The following is a 15,753-nucleotide window of genomic DNA, read 5'->3' as shown; positions in this document are numbered from 1 at the left end:
AGGGCAGCCAGTTTGATACACACTTTTGAAATAACACATTTGCTCAAATTACCTTCAGTACCGATGGTGTTATCAATAATGAATGGTATCCATATGAAAACACTGACCATGATTTCCAAATTATGTCTAGTGAGGAAATCACAACGTCCCACCACTGGGGAGCTATTTTCATGTTTTTAAGAACAGGCCCGCGGGCTACTCACGAGGCCTCTTGGGAGCCACCGCGGCCACCAATGTTGGTGACCCCTGACCTTCAGTAATGCTTTACGCCCACAATAACCAAAATAGATCATATATACCTTTTTGAAATTGAGCATTCGTAAAGGCAAAACTTTTTCCATATCTTGTATTGGATTTCCCCGGTATTGCTATTTTCACCATACAAGGTTTTGTTTTAATAAGCATCCACAGACAAAACAAAGTGCAGAAATAAATTAGAAAGGCATTAACGATGAACTCAATACGAGGGTCTTATATTTCCACGTCTTCCCTCACGCAGTGTTTGCCTTTTAACAAGCATCCAGGCAAAGTAAGCGGCCCCCTCAGAGAAAAACAAAAGAAGAATTCTGTGCCCAGCACCATTTTGCGCCCACACGTTCGGTTCCGATCTTTGTACCTTTTTCCCGCGTAAATCTCACGCCGGAAGCTCGTCCGTGCGCGTCTTTGGCCGTGGTGTGCCAAACGGAGGGCTAGAGGGCAAAATGGTGTCTCTCCTTTTTGATCAAACCCTTTGATCAAAGGCCGTTTAACGGTGCCCGTGTAGCGCTGTGGGCACCGCCGGCGTAAGAGAGAACACTTGTCGTACACAAAAGTAGTCCGACCGCATCTTTTTCCCGTCTTATGTTTTCATGATGTAACTTTTTTTTTCCTTTTTTTTTTTTGTCAGTACTTTATTAGCTACACTAGCCAGTGGCGTTGCTTCTGGATGGCTGAATAATATTCTCGAGTCAGTGTTTGCACACACACACACGCCGCGTCTTCCTCTTTCGCTGAGGGGAGGATGGGAGCCTGAGCCCCGAGCCACTGATACTGATCCAGAGTCAGATTGTCAGTGTCAATTACTTGTCAGCAGCGCCGCTCCGCTCGGGCCTCGGCTGCGAAAAGCTCAGTGTGCTCAATCGATCCTCGCTTTCTCCGTGGCACTCGTTCCTCACCAGGATTTGAGTATTGATAAGCCCGGTGTGGAGCATCCTCACACATTCACCGCTAAACCTTGCCCCCCACCCCAGCCGCCCTCCCTGAGGCAGCCCACTTCCCGCACACACATCCGCTACCAAACCCCCCCCCCTCCCCTCCCCTTCCCCCGCGCAGTCAGGAGGCAGATCTGAAGGCCTTGAGGGTACCCTGCTCTCCCTCCAAACCCGGGGAACAATATTGATCTGAATACTGGAGCGGTATTTCTCTGTCTGCAAGGTTAATCTGGGGCTCGGAAAGTTTTATTGCTGTTGATATGGGAGCGGGTTTAATGATGGATCTGAAGCGAGTCGCGCAGCGCATCCAACTTTTATACGCGGCGGGCAGCCATCAAGTTATGATCAACCAGAAATTACAGCCACGCCGGCCGCAGCCCGTTTGGCAGTGACATTTTGGAAATGTAACAGCAATCAATGGCGGAGCGGTTGACACGAAATAATCGCCGTGATTCATGGCAACCGTCGCCGCTGCTCTTGTTCAGAATTTACAATGATCGAAGTGTTTTAGGCTGGCTTGTTTAATCTTTCTCCAGCCATTTAGTTTACAAAGAACCCGGGACCCCCCTGGCAGTCGTCGGCAATAAGAGTAAACGCTTCACCGGCTTCCTCTTTTTAATGATCACAGGGTTATCAGATCTTAATGTTGACACCCTCTCGATTGAATATTCATCCTGCTGGTGTTTTTGCCCATTAATTTTTGATTGCTTCTTTGCTTTACACTTTTAAAGAGTGCGGGGAAGGAAAAAAAAAACATTTATCGCCACAGACTTAGCCATCACCCCGAATGTTGGATTGTACGGGATCAAACCAGACACCCTTGTTGTGGCACTCTTCTGTTTTTGTTTCACCGCACTCGCAAAAGTGCAGATTCACATTGTCTGCGCGTCGGTTACTTGAAAGTTGCACCGTTTATGCGGTAAATCTCGGGCTCTTTCATACATAATACATTTCTACCGGGAAGAGCTTGTCAAAAGCGAGCGACTCCTACGCGGCTACAGTATGTCTACTTTTTGTTTTCAGATATTTTCCTGTATTTACACTTCATAGGAGTGAATTGTAATATCGGGGTGGTTGGAATTAAAATATATATGTATGAAGAAAAAAAAAAAGCGGGGGAGATAATTGTACCTTTCCAGAAAAAGATAAGACATCAAAGTGGCTGCGCTCGTGCGTCGAGATGTGCTTGCACAACATTTGCAAAAGTTGCACGTCCGCTTCCTCGAGGGATGAATTCCTCTTTTGTTTGCCCGTGCCAGATTCCGCTCATCATCCCCTGCCACCGAGTCATTTCGAGCAGTGGCCAGAGCGGCCCGTACATGAGCGGCAGGGGCGACCACCTCAAACAATGGCTGCTCGCCCACGAGAGGCGGCGCGAGGAAGGCTGACGCGCGGCGGCGGCGGACGCCAACTGTATCAAGTGTTGAAGAAGAAAAAAAACAACACGCACACAGATAAGACACGGGTGCAAAGTTGGGTGTGTACGTAAATATTCAATTTAAATGTTTTTTTTTTTTTTTTAATCTAAGAATAGAGATGCTTGCATAGTTAATGTACTAGCGAGTTGTTGCAGAATTAGAATGTACAAAAATAACTTAAACAGAGAACAGTAGGAATTACAAACATATGCTCCCGTGGGCCTCCACTGCGTTTGCCAGATAGTGCTTGGAATGGTTTTTCTAAAGAGTTATTATTCCCTTAAAAATATGTCTCTCGCATTGTTGTTGTTGTTGTTTTTTTTTTCCTGAGAGCAGAATTAGTCTTTGTACCTCTCGTTGGTTTTTTAATTTCCTGCCAAGCGAGTGCTTTGTTCGACATCCAGTGCTAAAGGCTCAGAATTTTGCCGCTACAAAGCTTTGTAGTGGAGTATTTGTTTTGTCTCCATTTAGATCTCATTGTTTGCTCTCGTCTTACAATCCACCTCCAGTGCTGATGATGTCTTATGCATTATATACAGCGCTTTCGACACCTTTTTCAAATCGAAGCGTCTCCGTGTGTCAAATTAGTGCCTTTCATCATTTTTAATTGCGTTTATTTACAATAAAAAGTTGACTGCCGCGGGCTCATTACCGATTAGGCTTTGCGCGTCTTTCACACGTCTGTGCCGAGCCGCCTCTCTTTTCTGCTCTGCTCCGAGTGGAGTGTTTTCCATTAGAGGGCAGTACAGAACGGGGAAAACTGCCATCCATTATTTCAACCTGGAATTCATCCTTGCACATTTGATCCACAACTTACATGTTTATATGTTATTTTATTTCCCCCTCACAACCGGGTTTAATCCCTTTTGAGAGGAATTATTTTATCTTGGAAGGACCATATGGAGGGGGCAGCGGGGAGTGTGTGTGTGTGTGTGTGTGTGTGTGTGTGTGTGTGTGTTTTGACAGAACATTTCCAGTGCTCCCCCTCAAAGATCTTTTGTTGCGTTGACACTTTCATTCTTTTTCTTTCTCCTTAAATTCTTGATTCACCTCACTGTCTTATGCAATTCCAGAGTGACCCCCGACATGCCCATAGTTATTCCTCCTCTGCAGCGCAGGTAGCCTAATAATCCACCCTCCCAAAATAACCTCGGCTCTAACCTTTACTGATCCAATTCCTGTGGCCCTCCCCTTGAATACATTGAAACTTTTTTTTTTCTTTTTCTTTCTTTCCCTTTTTTTTTTTTTTTTTTTTTTGAATTCGTCTTCCGAACCGGCTCTCGCCACGCCGGCGGACTCGCTCGCGCTGCCGCCGGAGCGCCCTCGGTAAGCGTGGACGTCGAGGCGGCAGACAGGCAGATGAAGAATGAGACCCAGTCTGTGGTTTCGCAGAGGGCTAATGATGCCTGTGGTGACTACAGGCTACAGTCGGCCCCCTAACGAAGGGAGTTGTGACACAGCCACAAGGGGTCCCATTTAAGCCAGGCGCACTCTGAAGTGCACTGTAAGCACCCTCCTTTTCTTTTTCTTTTTCTTTTTCTTTTTCTTTTTTTTTTTTTTCTTTTTTTTGCTTGTGGCTAACTAAATTCCGTGGAATGCTACAAATTTAGCAAGCGGAGTTGGTGCCGTCTGAAGCTGCTGAAAACAAGTCCAGCATCAAAGCGTCAGCCATGCTGCCAGTAATTGGCCGTGTAATTGCTCAGGTACCCAAGGCAACGCTTTATATTAAATATTTCACACCTTCTTTTATTTTTTTTTTTATTTTGCAGAATTTTTTTTTTTTTTTTTTACGTAGCCTATGATATGATGGTACTAGCAGTATTATTAGTGTTTTATCGTGGATATCCACCATTCAGCATTCGATTAAAAGAAGCCGAGTCCCTTCTCATCATGCGAAACCTTTAATTCTGCCCTAATATCTCCCCACCCCCCACCCCAACCCGCCACCGACGTTTCAGTGGGTGCACGTGTGCGTGTGGCCACGCGTGCTCAGGAGCGCACATGTGCACGTCCATATGTGTGTGGGTGAAGTGGATGATATTGAGTCTGACTTCATAAATCACCCAGACACTGATCAACTCCCCATGCACCCACACACGGCTAATGGGCAACCCTTAAGGAGCGTGAGTGTCTCGTGCGGCGTTTGATTCAACATTTATTAACCCCCTCGCATGCGCTCACACACACACACACATACTCACACTCATTTGAGCCCCACAAAGAATATGTTTTTGGTGGAGTTGCTAGTGTGAGTTCATAGTTTTGACCCGGCCAGGTTGCATTAATCACCGGCGGCCGCGGTGAGAAATATGTGCGCTTATAGCGGCGCGGCAACAGCAGCCGCTACATTTCCCAACATTGGTTTCCTTCTCATAACTTACATCCTGTCTCCAACTCCCCACTTCCCATCTCATATCCTGGCACCCCTCCTCATTATAGAACAATTTTCTCCCCCACATCAAATACAAACACAAACCATGCTTCCATGTCTTGCTCCTTCTACATGTTGGCTCATAACTCCGCAACCTGCTCCCCCCCCCCCCCCGGTAGAAACGTGCGAGCCCGAGTGGGGTCCTGCAGCCGCATCAGTGATTCATTCGTAGCGGCTTTTATTATTTCCAAGAAGTTTGTGAGCATAAAAGAAAAAGGAATGTAGAACTTTCGGGTAGCACGTTAGGCGAGCTGAGAGCGCCGCGTCTGCTGCCGGGAAGCTGGAGGAGTGTTTGCTATGCAGATAGTCCAGCAGCCAGCCAGTCGGACACAGGAATAGATTGCTCGCATAGTCAGACCGAGGCTTGGCCGCGCTATCGGGTTTCCTCCCCCTCTTGTCTGTCTGCCGAGACCGCCCGGCCTCGGAGGCCCTGACACCGAGGCACCGTGCAGCCGGCCACCACAGCTGCCGCCGCGGCCCCTAATACCGGCGCGCGGCGCCACGCTACGCCGCCGCTACAAAGCGGAATGTCATCGCGAACATGGTGTCCTTTGATGCTCTTTTCTAATGATCTTTGTGTTTTGAGAGGGAGACTTGTAAGGGTGTCTTTTCTTTTCTGAGTCATTCTCTGCGAGCAAAGAAAGTAAAGAAAACCCTGAGAGCTGCCAGTGTGCTCGCTTGCGCGCGTGCGTGCCGGTAACCTTGTATCAGTATGTCATTGCAACCTTACGAACCCGAGAGTAGAACCGGGCTTCTCTAATCAGGAACGGCTGATGAAGGGGCCGCGTTTACGTGGGAGCCTCTCCCGGCACGTATCAATCTGCGAGCGTGTGGCGCGGTAAGGACAGTCTCTCAGCCTGGAGAAAGTGCAGGTCTAGCCTTGGTCCTTGTTGACGGAGGGGGCGGCACTTCAGAGGCTCCGGGACCCCGTGGCACCAGTCTCTCCAGTCCCCCAGACAGACCGGGAGCATCTGGGCTCTGTCAGCGCCTCCGGCCCCCGCAGACTGCGATCTATATGACGGAGAGGAGAAAATGTGAGCCAGATTCCCTCAGCCTTGTGCAAAAGCGCATGCCAGTTAGCATCATAGGTAGCGCGCGTGTGCTTGCTGCACCGATAACAGGTCAGAGTGATTAATTTTGCATGATGGGAGATGGAGGCTATTGATTAGAGGCTAACGTTGGAATAAGTCTTCTCTATAAATTGTCCAATTAAGTATTAATTAAAAGTGCGGCACTGGAAATATTCAAAATAAAATAAATAACACATCACGGCGTATGCAGATTACATTGACAGAAATCATTCCAGAGATGTTTTGAAAGCTCCCTGTGATGTGACGGCGTAGATGGAAGCCGATACGCGCGCGTGCCAAGACTAATTAATCCATACACTAAATTAGGAATGTAAATTGTGGTCCCGATTTAACAAGGTCAGTTTTAACTTCTCACTTTACACTTTATTTAACTGTGCACGGGGGGAGGGAGAGGAGGAGGGTGAGGCCGGCGGGGGAGACACCCACCCTATCAATGCGTTTCGCTTATTATGATTGACGATTGATGATTAAGTCCTCCAGCTGACACACACCAGCAAAGCCGGTGAGTTGGAATTGGATGTGACACATACACAGTTCTGCGTGTTAGGTAATTCGTTGACGAGGGGCCAAATTCATTTATGGAACAGCGGTATTGGCAGGCGTGGACAGTCTCTGCAAAAACAACGATAATCACAGAGGTTTGGCGCGGCGTGACAAGGACTCTTCAGGGAAAGGCCCTTACACGCCGCTTTGTTGGCCGCTCCTTGCCTGAGACGTGAGGGGAAACATTCGCCGCCGTTCCTAAAACGAGAGTGACTCAGAGCGGGAACACGCTTGCCGCAAGGTGTGCGTGATGTTTTCAAGACGGAACGTGGACTAGAAAGTATCGTGAGGTATTTTCTATACGTTTTGGTTTTTACTCGTTTTAAAAAAAAAAAAAAAGAAGCCAGTTGGAAAAATAAAACACAAGGGGGTGGGTTGTGGTGGGGGGGTCGGGGGGGGGCGTTTAATCTCCTTTCGCATTCCCCATTTTTCCTGCTAATGAGCCTTATTGACAATCAAACAGAAGCTGTCATCCCCCAGGATGCAACACTCCCATCCCCAGCCTGTTTGTCATAGTGTCCTGGCAATCAGAGCCCGCCTGCAAGACCAGGCTGGCAGTTAGCGCTTCTCACAGCGCCGCTGCCTGAAAATGGCACACTTCCTGTAGAGTTGCAGCTGCCACCTCTGCTACTTCCATTACTTTCTATAGCATGCAGATGTTGGATCAACATTCCCTGCCAAGGGGACTGCAATAACGGCGAGATTCATGCCATGTTTCAGAGGCACGTCAATTTCTCAAGTGGCACAATTAAAGAGGGAAATGCAGCGGCGGGTTTCTCACAGGCGCTGAAATCGGAAAAGAGCTTTTTCACTCCCCCCTCCAAATAGGTGTGGGGGGTTGGGGTCTGTTTCATATGGGTTCAGAAATCCACCCGAATTTTACTGCCCTTTTCCTGAGTGGAGGTGTTCTGTAAGTCTTTGTGCGGCAGACCTGTCGTGACCCGCAGCGGATATGGAAATGGGGCGAAGGTTTTATGGGCCAAACGGATTGGACACAGTCGAGCTCAGGGGGCATGAATATTGGATGTTATTTCTGCTCCCTTTTTATGTAATCCATTGCCAATACATTATTAATGGATGATATCATATCCAGAAGTACTGGACAAAGCACTACAGAGGGGCACTATGAAAGGAGCTCTATACGGCGAGACCGCGGCAGTTATTTTATCGCCCTGACCGAGCAACATTTAGGCAGTCGTTTTGGGGACGAGGTTAAGTTCGTAAAGGGGGAAAAATAGGTTGAACGCCGCACTCCTGCCGTGGCAAAGTCTTGCATTTGTGGATGTGAAATTCACTGAAACATTGATGAAGTATCAAATGCCATCCAAATTCAAGTTTAATGGCTCTTCCAACGCGCCGGGGTTCTTTGCTCCTTCCTTCTCGGCTGCATCGAGTGAAGTGGAAATCTTTGTACGGATCTAGTTTTCCGCTGCAAAGCTGCCGTCCCAATGTGTTGTCGGAGCAGGGGAGCGCTGCCTTATCAGATGTTCCCATTCACACACAGACTGCAAAACCATTTAAAAAAAAAAAAAAGGGTCAAAGCGCTTGTTTTGATATGGAATTGTTCAAAAAAAGGCCAGCCGTCTTGATTTTGATCTATTGTCATCTCAAAGTTGTGATCCCAGGTTGTCTTCCCGCTACAGTACCTAAACTCCCACTTTCTTTCTTTCCTTTCTTTTTTTTTTTTTATCCCTTTCCTCTCACTCAGCAGTTAGCACCCAATCCCCGAAAAAAAGACCTCCTCAGCACTGCCCAGCCGGGAGCCAAGATAAACTATTGTCATGCTGTTTTAGTTTGATGGGCCCTTTTCCGGACACGCATAGACACAAAGGTGTGACCACAGCAACATCCATTAAACGTCAACCTATAACCTCGTCCGTAACTGCTACACGGCGAGCGGATGCGTAAGCTAATATTCCCGTTTTTAAGGTCAGGTGGAATTGTTTTTCCTCCTGGGAACGCGCAGATTGATAAAGCCCAAACAAAACCCTCTTTTCTGAATGCTTGTCCTCCGTGGCCCCGGTGAAGGTTTCGTTCCTTTATGCCGCGCAGCCCAATTCCCAGCATGCACGGCCATTGTGGCTCTTTCAGCGGGCGCTCTCCATTGACCCGCTCATTGTCCCGCCGCCCTTTTGTGCATGCGCTATCGCCCGAGCGCAATCTTTCACCTGAGCGGCCCCGCCGATGGTCACCTAAAGCCGCCGAGCCACCCGTGGAGACGCCGCGATTAACCCGGCCGATAATGAAGAAATATTTGTTATCGAGGATCTGCTCCAATAAATCTGCAGCGGTGCTGGCTAATAACGTGGCTGTTAGTCATACCCCACCAGAGTTGTTCAATATTACCGCACAGTTCTAATACTAAGATATCTTCTCTTTTTTTTTAACCTCTCATTTCTTTTTAAATATAACAATCCACGAGCAGATGTTTGAAGCGTGGCCCTCGGCAAGTCTACTTAAGATCGATATTGCTTTCAATATTTCTTTCCTTTGACAGATAAGCACTACTGAGGCGAGTCTTGATAAGAGGGGCAAACGTATGGAAGTGGCCAGCCGCGTTCCCTTTTTGATTGGGTGACCCCCTTCACCTTTTGCCCCGCGCCGGGGAGGGACGGAGGCGGGGAGGGGTGGGGGGTGTCTGTCAGGCTCTGGTTATGGGGCATTATTGACCCAGAATTTATAAATATTTAATGCATACATTAAGATCATGGCGGAGGGTGGCCATTAGAGTTCTCCAATAAAGAGGCTCTCAGAATGATTGAGTGGCGTGGCCGAGCTCACCGGACACAGAGAGGAAACCTTCTGAGACAATCGAGTGCACCTCCAGCCTGCCTGCGAGTGCTTAAAATTGGCAACAACTGAGCAAACATGTCATTTTTGATTGCGCTTTCACCCTCACAACTTGGTTCTCCCCCCCCCCCCCCCCTCTACCCTCCCTGACTATTGTTCCCGCCATGGCAGTTTGTGCTTTCACCCTCACCACTTGTCCCCCCAACCCCCCACCTCTACCCCGCCTGGCTATTGTTCCCGCCATGGCAGTTTTGCGCCTGGGTTTAATTTACAGCCACGGCTCCCGCAAAACATACAGTTTGCGCATTTTCCTGGCCGAGCAAAAGATTTTTGTCACGAATAATAGAGACAGCGGTAAGCAAGGCGATAGATCCGACGCTGTATCCGAAACAGATAATGCAATGTCAGGACGCTATTGTTATCAGACACTTTGGATTATCAAGGGAATGATTTGAGGGTGGGAGGCGATCGCGGCTGAAAATTAAATTGCTCTTTTGAGGGCGTCTGTCCTTTTTGCGCTATCAGCAACCACCCCCCCCCCCACCATCCTCCCCGCCGACTATCTGCGAGGCGGCAGCGTCCGCGCGCGGCGCTCGACATAATAAGCTGCGATATGCTGATTGGCACTCAGGTCGCCGCCGCTTAATTGTGCATTAAAGGGAGAGGTGGCGGCGGACAATGTTGCCTTGATGGGAAATTGACATTTTGTGACCCGCTTCTCGGTGCACGCGTAGGACGCCAGATAAGATGCTCTCTTGTTTTTAGGGAGCCCCCCCCCCCCACACACACCCCTAAACACTCTTCTCCTCCTGTTTGAGCCACTTGATGAGTATAGATTTCACAGTGGACCCCCCCCCCCACCTCCCCCTTTCAGCTCGCAAACTATAAGGGGTTCAGAACGATACCAGCTCTTATAGACAAAGGATAACCTTGCTCTTTCAATGTATTGATTCTTTATTAACTAGGTGGCTTAATGCAATGAAATGAGGGATTTGAATGAGCCCCATTTGGGGCGCTTTGAATAAGAAGCTGCTGCTGTTTATGAATGACTACAATGAGGCTTTGAAGCGGCGGGACGATCTCACAATGTCAGACCGCTTCGTCGACAAGAGCGCGAGTAAGAAGTTTTACACCAACCCCCCCCACCCCACCCCAGCCCCTCCCCGCGTCTTTTTTTGTAGGTTACTCTATCCCACATAACACGACATCTCAGCTTTGCGCCCCGTCCTCCTGGTGGTCCGTTTGAGTGTTCATTCACGCTCTAGAAAACCGCAGTTTAGTGCAAAGTATGTGTATGTGTGTGTGTTTTTTTTTACTGTACAATTTTAATAAAACATCATGTTTCCATTCCAAATGTTGACATTTTTAATTTTTCTCCCCTGTAAACACGTGTAAGCTATGTGGCAGAGTCATAAGTGGTGAGTAAAAATGACTTCTTTACATTCTACAAAACAGAAAATAATACAACCACAAATTGAGACTATTTTTTTTTTTGTTGTTGTTTTTGTTTTTGTTTTTTTTTTTGGTTTTTTTTTTATCTCCAAGGTTGTCCCTCATGCACATTAGTCTCTATTGGATCTTAACAACTATCATATGGGTCACAAACAATTTATTTGACAATACAACCAACAAAGTTTTCTCCAAAATGGTCTGTATAGATAATTTAAAATCAATATAAAAATAAACAATGAAGTTTGACTTCCCCTTTAAAATAATGGAAAAAAAAATGGACAAGCGAGTCGACGGAGTAACACAAGTTTTTGAGAATACACGTGAAATATATGCACATTGCATTTCATCAAATACAAAAAAGAAAAATGAAGGCAACATTTCTTGGCTGAATTATCTGTGCTGCATCACTATATTAAGGGCAATGACGATTAATACATACATAATGAAAAGCAATATACAAAATTTCAGAGATAAATACATTATTTATAGTTGATATGTTACAAAATTTCCCTCAGTGAGCGCAAGTGTGTGTTGGAACAGAAAGATGACAATGAACTACTTTACGCCTACATTCTCAATGGATTTGCTTTTTTCCTTTTTTTTTTTTCAACTTTTTTTGTGTTGATCTAAAAGAACATGAAAAAGACAGATGTATAAATATTTAGCACAAGTTTGGCAATATCACAATAGTCTACCATTTTTTGTAATTTTTTTTTTTTAGCCACATATAAAACACGTAAGGGAATCGGAGCTATAGAAGGGAGAGACTGCTCCTCATCAACAAGAAACAGACTTCACAGTAGCCTAGGAATGCATTAATATACAGTGCTAGCAAAAAAGTTGAAAAACATGGCAAAACACACTTGCTTAAAAGGAAGCTCTAGACATGGAAGTACATCATATTCATCAACAGAGCAGTGTTTTGTACACGTCAGTGTGCTTGTTGAGTCAAAGAGGATTTTTTTTTTTAACCATTTGAAGAGTATTTTTTTTTCCTAGCTACAATAAATTACAAAATTTAAGTTAAAATGCAGGAATGAAACATGGTACAACCTCACCCCGCCCCTTCGTTCCCCGCCCTCCCTGGTAATTTTATGATCAATTCACTACATTATATATCTCTTATAATTTCCAGTTAAAACTGTCTTGGCCCCTGTGTTGTTGTTGTTTTTTTTCCCTCCTCACACAATTAAAAATACAAAAAAAGTCACATTATAAAGACGCACAACTCTTGTGTGTGGATCTGCTGAAAGAGAGTCGGAACAGGAAGAAAAAAAAAGAAAAGGGAAAAACAATTTCTGAGGCAAACGAGTTCGTTGGCAAATGTACTGAACATCAGTGTTTTTACTGTACAATGGTGAGTCCGCAGAGTCCCTTCCAGTATTGAATGTGTGGTCAATCGGACGGCTCCAAGGCCGAAGCGCGAGCCGACAGGTATACAAAATAAACCCTTCATCATCCTGTGTCCTCGTCAAGGGTGATGGAATGAGGGGGCGGGGAAACAAACAAAACAAAAAGAAGTCCCACGGAAAAAAGAAAAAAATATGGTTCCTCGTGAGATCCTTTTTCTTCTGCGGGGCTGTTAGAGTCATTTTCAAAAGATTCTTTTTTTTTTTTTTTTTTATTCCCCCTCCATCTTTAAAAAGAGAACAAGCAGTCAACTATACATGGCACCAGCGCTTTTTTTGCTGCTGTGTGCCTGGGGGCGGGGGGGGGGGGGGGAAACGAAGGTTGGGGGCGTGTCCTGTGAAAGTGGTAGACCGGTGCTTGAGATGACGAAAAGTGCATTTACATTGGTGGGACGACGAGGCCGGACATGGCTGAGAAAAAGAGGAAAGCGGTGGTTAGTTTAGCAAGCTTACAACAGTTCTGGTAATAAATACAATGAAATAGTGCATCTATGTGTGTGTGTGTGCGTGCGTGCGTGCGTGCGTGTGTAGTGGTGTGTGTATCTGTATGAACGCCGCTCCTGCGAGTGTTTGCCTGCAGCTGCTCGCCCTCCTAGTGGGCGAGACTTTGTTAAGCTCCCTCCTGCTCTGACATTTCAGCCCCCAGCAGGCCAGGCTTTGCTCACGTGTGATATTTCTACTCGGGTGTCGGGGCAACGGCAAACAGTGGCCGACGCTCCGGGGAGGTGAAGAGCAGCCGGCCCCGGTCACTTCCCACAATCCAACGTTTGTCAGACGCTCCTTACTTGAACGTTCCTCCTCTCAGTCTACGTCGCGGCGCTACGCTCGTCTCCGAGAAAGATTAGCCGTGATCGACGGTAGTTTCCGATATTGTAGCGAGAGCGTCTGCTCGGGGCGTCATCTGCGACTGCGCCTCACCCCGGACATTTTATATATGCGGGACTTTTAACACGTTTTAACAATTAGGCAACTACTGAAGTGTCGGGAATGATATATGATTATATTGCTAGGAGTGTATTTGTAGAGTCATGGTTGGAATGCTTTTAAGTTTGCCAGCGCAGATGATGGCGAGGCATTGCTCATTAATTTCTGCACAACATGTATTAATAAGTATGAACGTGTTGCGAGATGAACTTTAATTTCCCACTTCATTAAGCCCAGTGTTATTAATCTTGGGGCGCGCATGGGATGGCTTTGCTTGTTTCCAAACCAATCACGTCGGTGGTGACGCGCCCGCACTCAAAACCTAATAAACATAATTACTAAAAACAATTCTGGCGAGCTTCCTCTTCGGCGGGTATCATTCTTACCAAAGGGCAGCGAGGGTGTGCGTGTTCGGTCAACATGTAAGATGAGTCAGACGTGTGTGTGCGTGTGTGTGTGTGGTGTGTGTGTGTGTGTGCGTGCGTGCATGTGTGTGTGAGATGTGTAAATTGGCCTGTCAAAATGCATATGTGTAATGATTAATCCCTCACCAAACCGGACAGAGGCCTGAGCAGCAGTATCTGACCAGTAGTCCGTAGGGAAAGGATGAGGGGGTGAGGGGGGCTCACCTTGCAGTCCGTTGCCGTTGGCGCTGGTGCAGGAGGGGGGTGGGGAGGCCTGGGGTCGGACCACAGGGGCGAAGGCGCTCTTTTGTTTAACTGCGGAGACGACAGGGAAGGAGAGGGCAGGAGGGCGGGTGAGAGTGAGAACGTGCTGTGAGTAGTGCTTAGAGAGGGAGAGGGCAGTTGAGGTAAGGCTGGGGTAGTGTTACTTCGGGGTCGGGTCAGGGAGGCGGGTGGTACAAGATCAGTACTCACAGGCTCCTGCTTTCTACAACATGTCTGGCAAAACAAATTTCAAATGTGCATGGAAATAGAAATCGAGCAAGACTCACCTTGCGAATTTTGTTAAATTGTCATTGAAATCAATGCATCAATTGATTAAAAAAAAAAAAAAAGATTCAGTGTGAAAAAGAAATGGGTAGCAGCCCACACAGTTTCATGGAAAGTAGCTTTTGTGTGATCCCGCTAATTAGTAACAAAATATCCTCCTCACGTGAGTTAACTGTGTGGATTAGCAGGTGAAGAATGTGACTTGTGGCTGAAGTTTCCAAAATTCACCTCCCGAGACCGGCGTCGGAATTCACAGTTGAACGATTGAACTGGAAAACCTGCCAACCGCTCACCAGTGGCTTGAAGTCCAATTTCGAGCATTGCATATCACGTTGAAATCAATAAAAAAAAAAAAAAGGTCTTAATCTCAACTATGCATGTTCCGAGAAGCACTTGGGGCGAGCCGCCATTAGCAGTAGCGGCAATGTTCTAACCCCGTGGCAGATGATTCATTGAGGCGAAAAACGAAAGTGGGGCCTGGAATTCAATCAGCGGCGGTTTAGTGCTACGGCGGCGGGCGACGGTGGCAAGCTACTCACTTCCATATGGGGAGTTGGCAGAGGATCCGTTGAGGAACCCCGGGGAGCTTGGCACTCCCAGGTTCATGCCGGCATTGCCGTAGCCATTCATGCTGTTGCTGACGGTGTTGTAGCTCGACTGTTGCGGGGTGCTGCTGGAGATGTAGCCCCGGGGGGACACGCTGCTGGTGTTCCGGCTGTAGCCCACTGCGTTACGAGGAAGGGGCGGGTGAGGGTAAAGAGAGCCCGGTTTGTTCACGGTGCCTTTACCAGTGAAATTTACAGCGGCAATCAAATATTTTGTTTTATATCAGCTCGTACTGCAGATGGCACTTTAATAAGAACAGAGGTTTGAACTTAATTGGGGCCTTTAACGGCCTGTATTGTTGTGGAGTAGGAGCAGTTATTCAGAAATGTGGATTTTTATCCATTTTATCGCTTTAATGAGCGCAGAAGAAAATGTAGACTTGATTTCCCTCCCGGAGACCCCTGACCACATGTTTGGGAGCCACCGGGCAGCACATCACATACCTTGGTCGTTCCCTTGTGACTCAGACACGTTGACTGCGAGCTGGCTGCTGAAGGAGTTAACTCCCATCATGCCGTGGGAGGCTGTGTTGGCGAGAGAGGGGATCTGGTTGTGGTTGCGGGGAACGCTGTACAGGGCCTCGGCGATGTCAGCTGCCCTCTTCAGAATGATCTCCTGAGAAGCGCCGAGAGTGAAGGCAAAGGTTTTTGAGTTTCCTTTTTTAAAGCTGTGCGTCCGCTTTGATGGCTGCTTCACGGCTATATGGTTGAGCTCGCATCTCGCTCCAGATATAGTGGTGCGAAAATGCCCTATGGTGATGCTCTCGGTGAATTTCTCATTTATTTAAGCGTGCAGCTGCGCGGATACGGACCTGGTTGTTGTGGGGCATCCCATACAGGGCCTCGACGAGGTCAGCCGCCCTCTTCAGTAACACCTCCTGATGAAGGGGGGAGGGGGAGTATGAGAAAATTGTGGAAGAGTCCACAGAGTCATGAAAATGATCAGA

At 47.3% G+C, this 15,753-nt stretch overlaps 2 protein-coding genes across 15 annotated transcripts in view; one reads left to right on the top strand and one right to left on the bottom strand.

Moving 5' to 3' along the window:
• The window catches only part of mgmt (O-6-methylguanine-DNA methyltransferase), a 135,422-nt gene that overhangs the window by 77,233 nt on the left and 42,436 nt on the right, over nt 1-15,753 (top strand). For 8 of the 9 annotated variants that reach the window (XM_061836995.1, XM_061836993.1, XM_061836994.1 and 5 more), the window contains one exon: nt 2,450-7,058. In XM_061836995.1, the coding sequence (XP_061692979.1) occupies nt 2,450-2,578 (129 nt within the window). In that variant the 3' untranslated portion in view covers nt 2,579-7,058. Of the gene's footprint in view, nt 1-2,449; nt 7,059-15,753 lie in introns of those variants that run through there. The other variant, XR_009797425.1, reaches the window with a different exon arrangement.
• ebf3b (EBF transcription factor 3b) overlaps nt 7,072-15,753 on the bottom strand; it is a 118,415-nt gene continuing 109,733 nt past the window's right edge. For 3 of the 6 annotated variants that reach the window (XM_061836982.1, XM_061836983.1, XM_061836984.1), the window contains exons 17-21: nt 15,619-15,684; nt 15,251-15,422; nt 14,741-14,926; nt 13,800-13,967; nt 7,072-12,735 (exon numbers count right to left, since the gene is read on the bottom strand). In XM_061836982.1, the coding sequence (XP_061692966.1) occupies nt 12,704-12,735; nt 13,800-13,967; nt 14,741-14,926; nt 15,251-15,422; nt 15,619-15,684 (624 nt within the window). In that variant the 3' untranslated portion in view covers nt 7,072-12,703. The remainder of the gene's footprint in view (nt 12,736-13,799; nt 13,968-14,740; nt 14,927-15,250; nt 15,423-15,618; nt 15,685-15,753) is intronic. The other 3 variants (XM_061836985.1, XM_061836989.1, XM_061836990.1) reach the window with 1 other exon arrangement.

Source organism: Syngnathoides biaculeatus, chromosome 12 (genome assembly GCF_019802595.1).
Source record: "Syngnathoides biaculeatus isolate LvHL_M chromosome 12, ASM1980259v1, whole genome shotgun sequence".
Taxonomy (NCBI): Eukaryota; Metazoa; Chordata; class Actinopteri; order Syngnathiformes; family Syngnathidae; genus Syngnathoides; species Syngnathoides biaculeatus.
The sequence above is the reverse complement of the archived record's forward strand: the minus strand, read 5'-3'. Positions and strand labels throughout refer to the sequence as shown.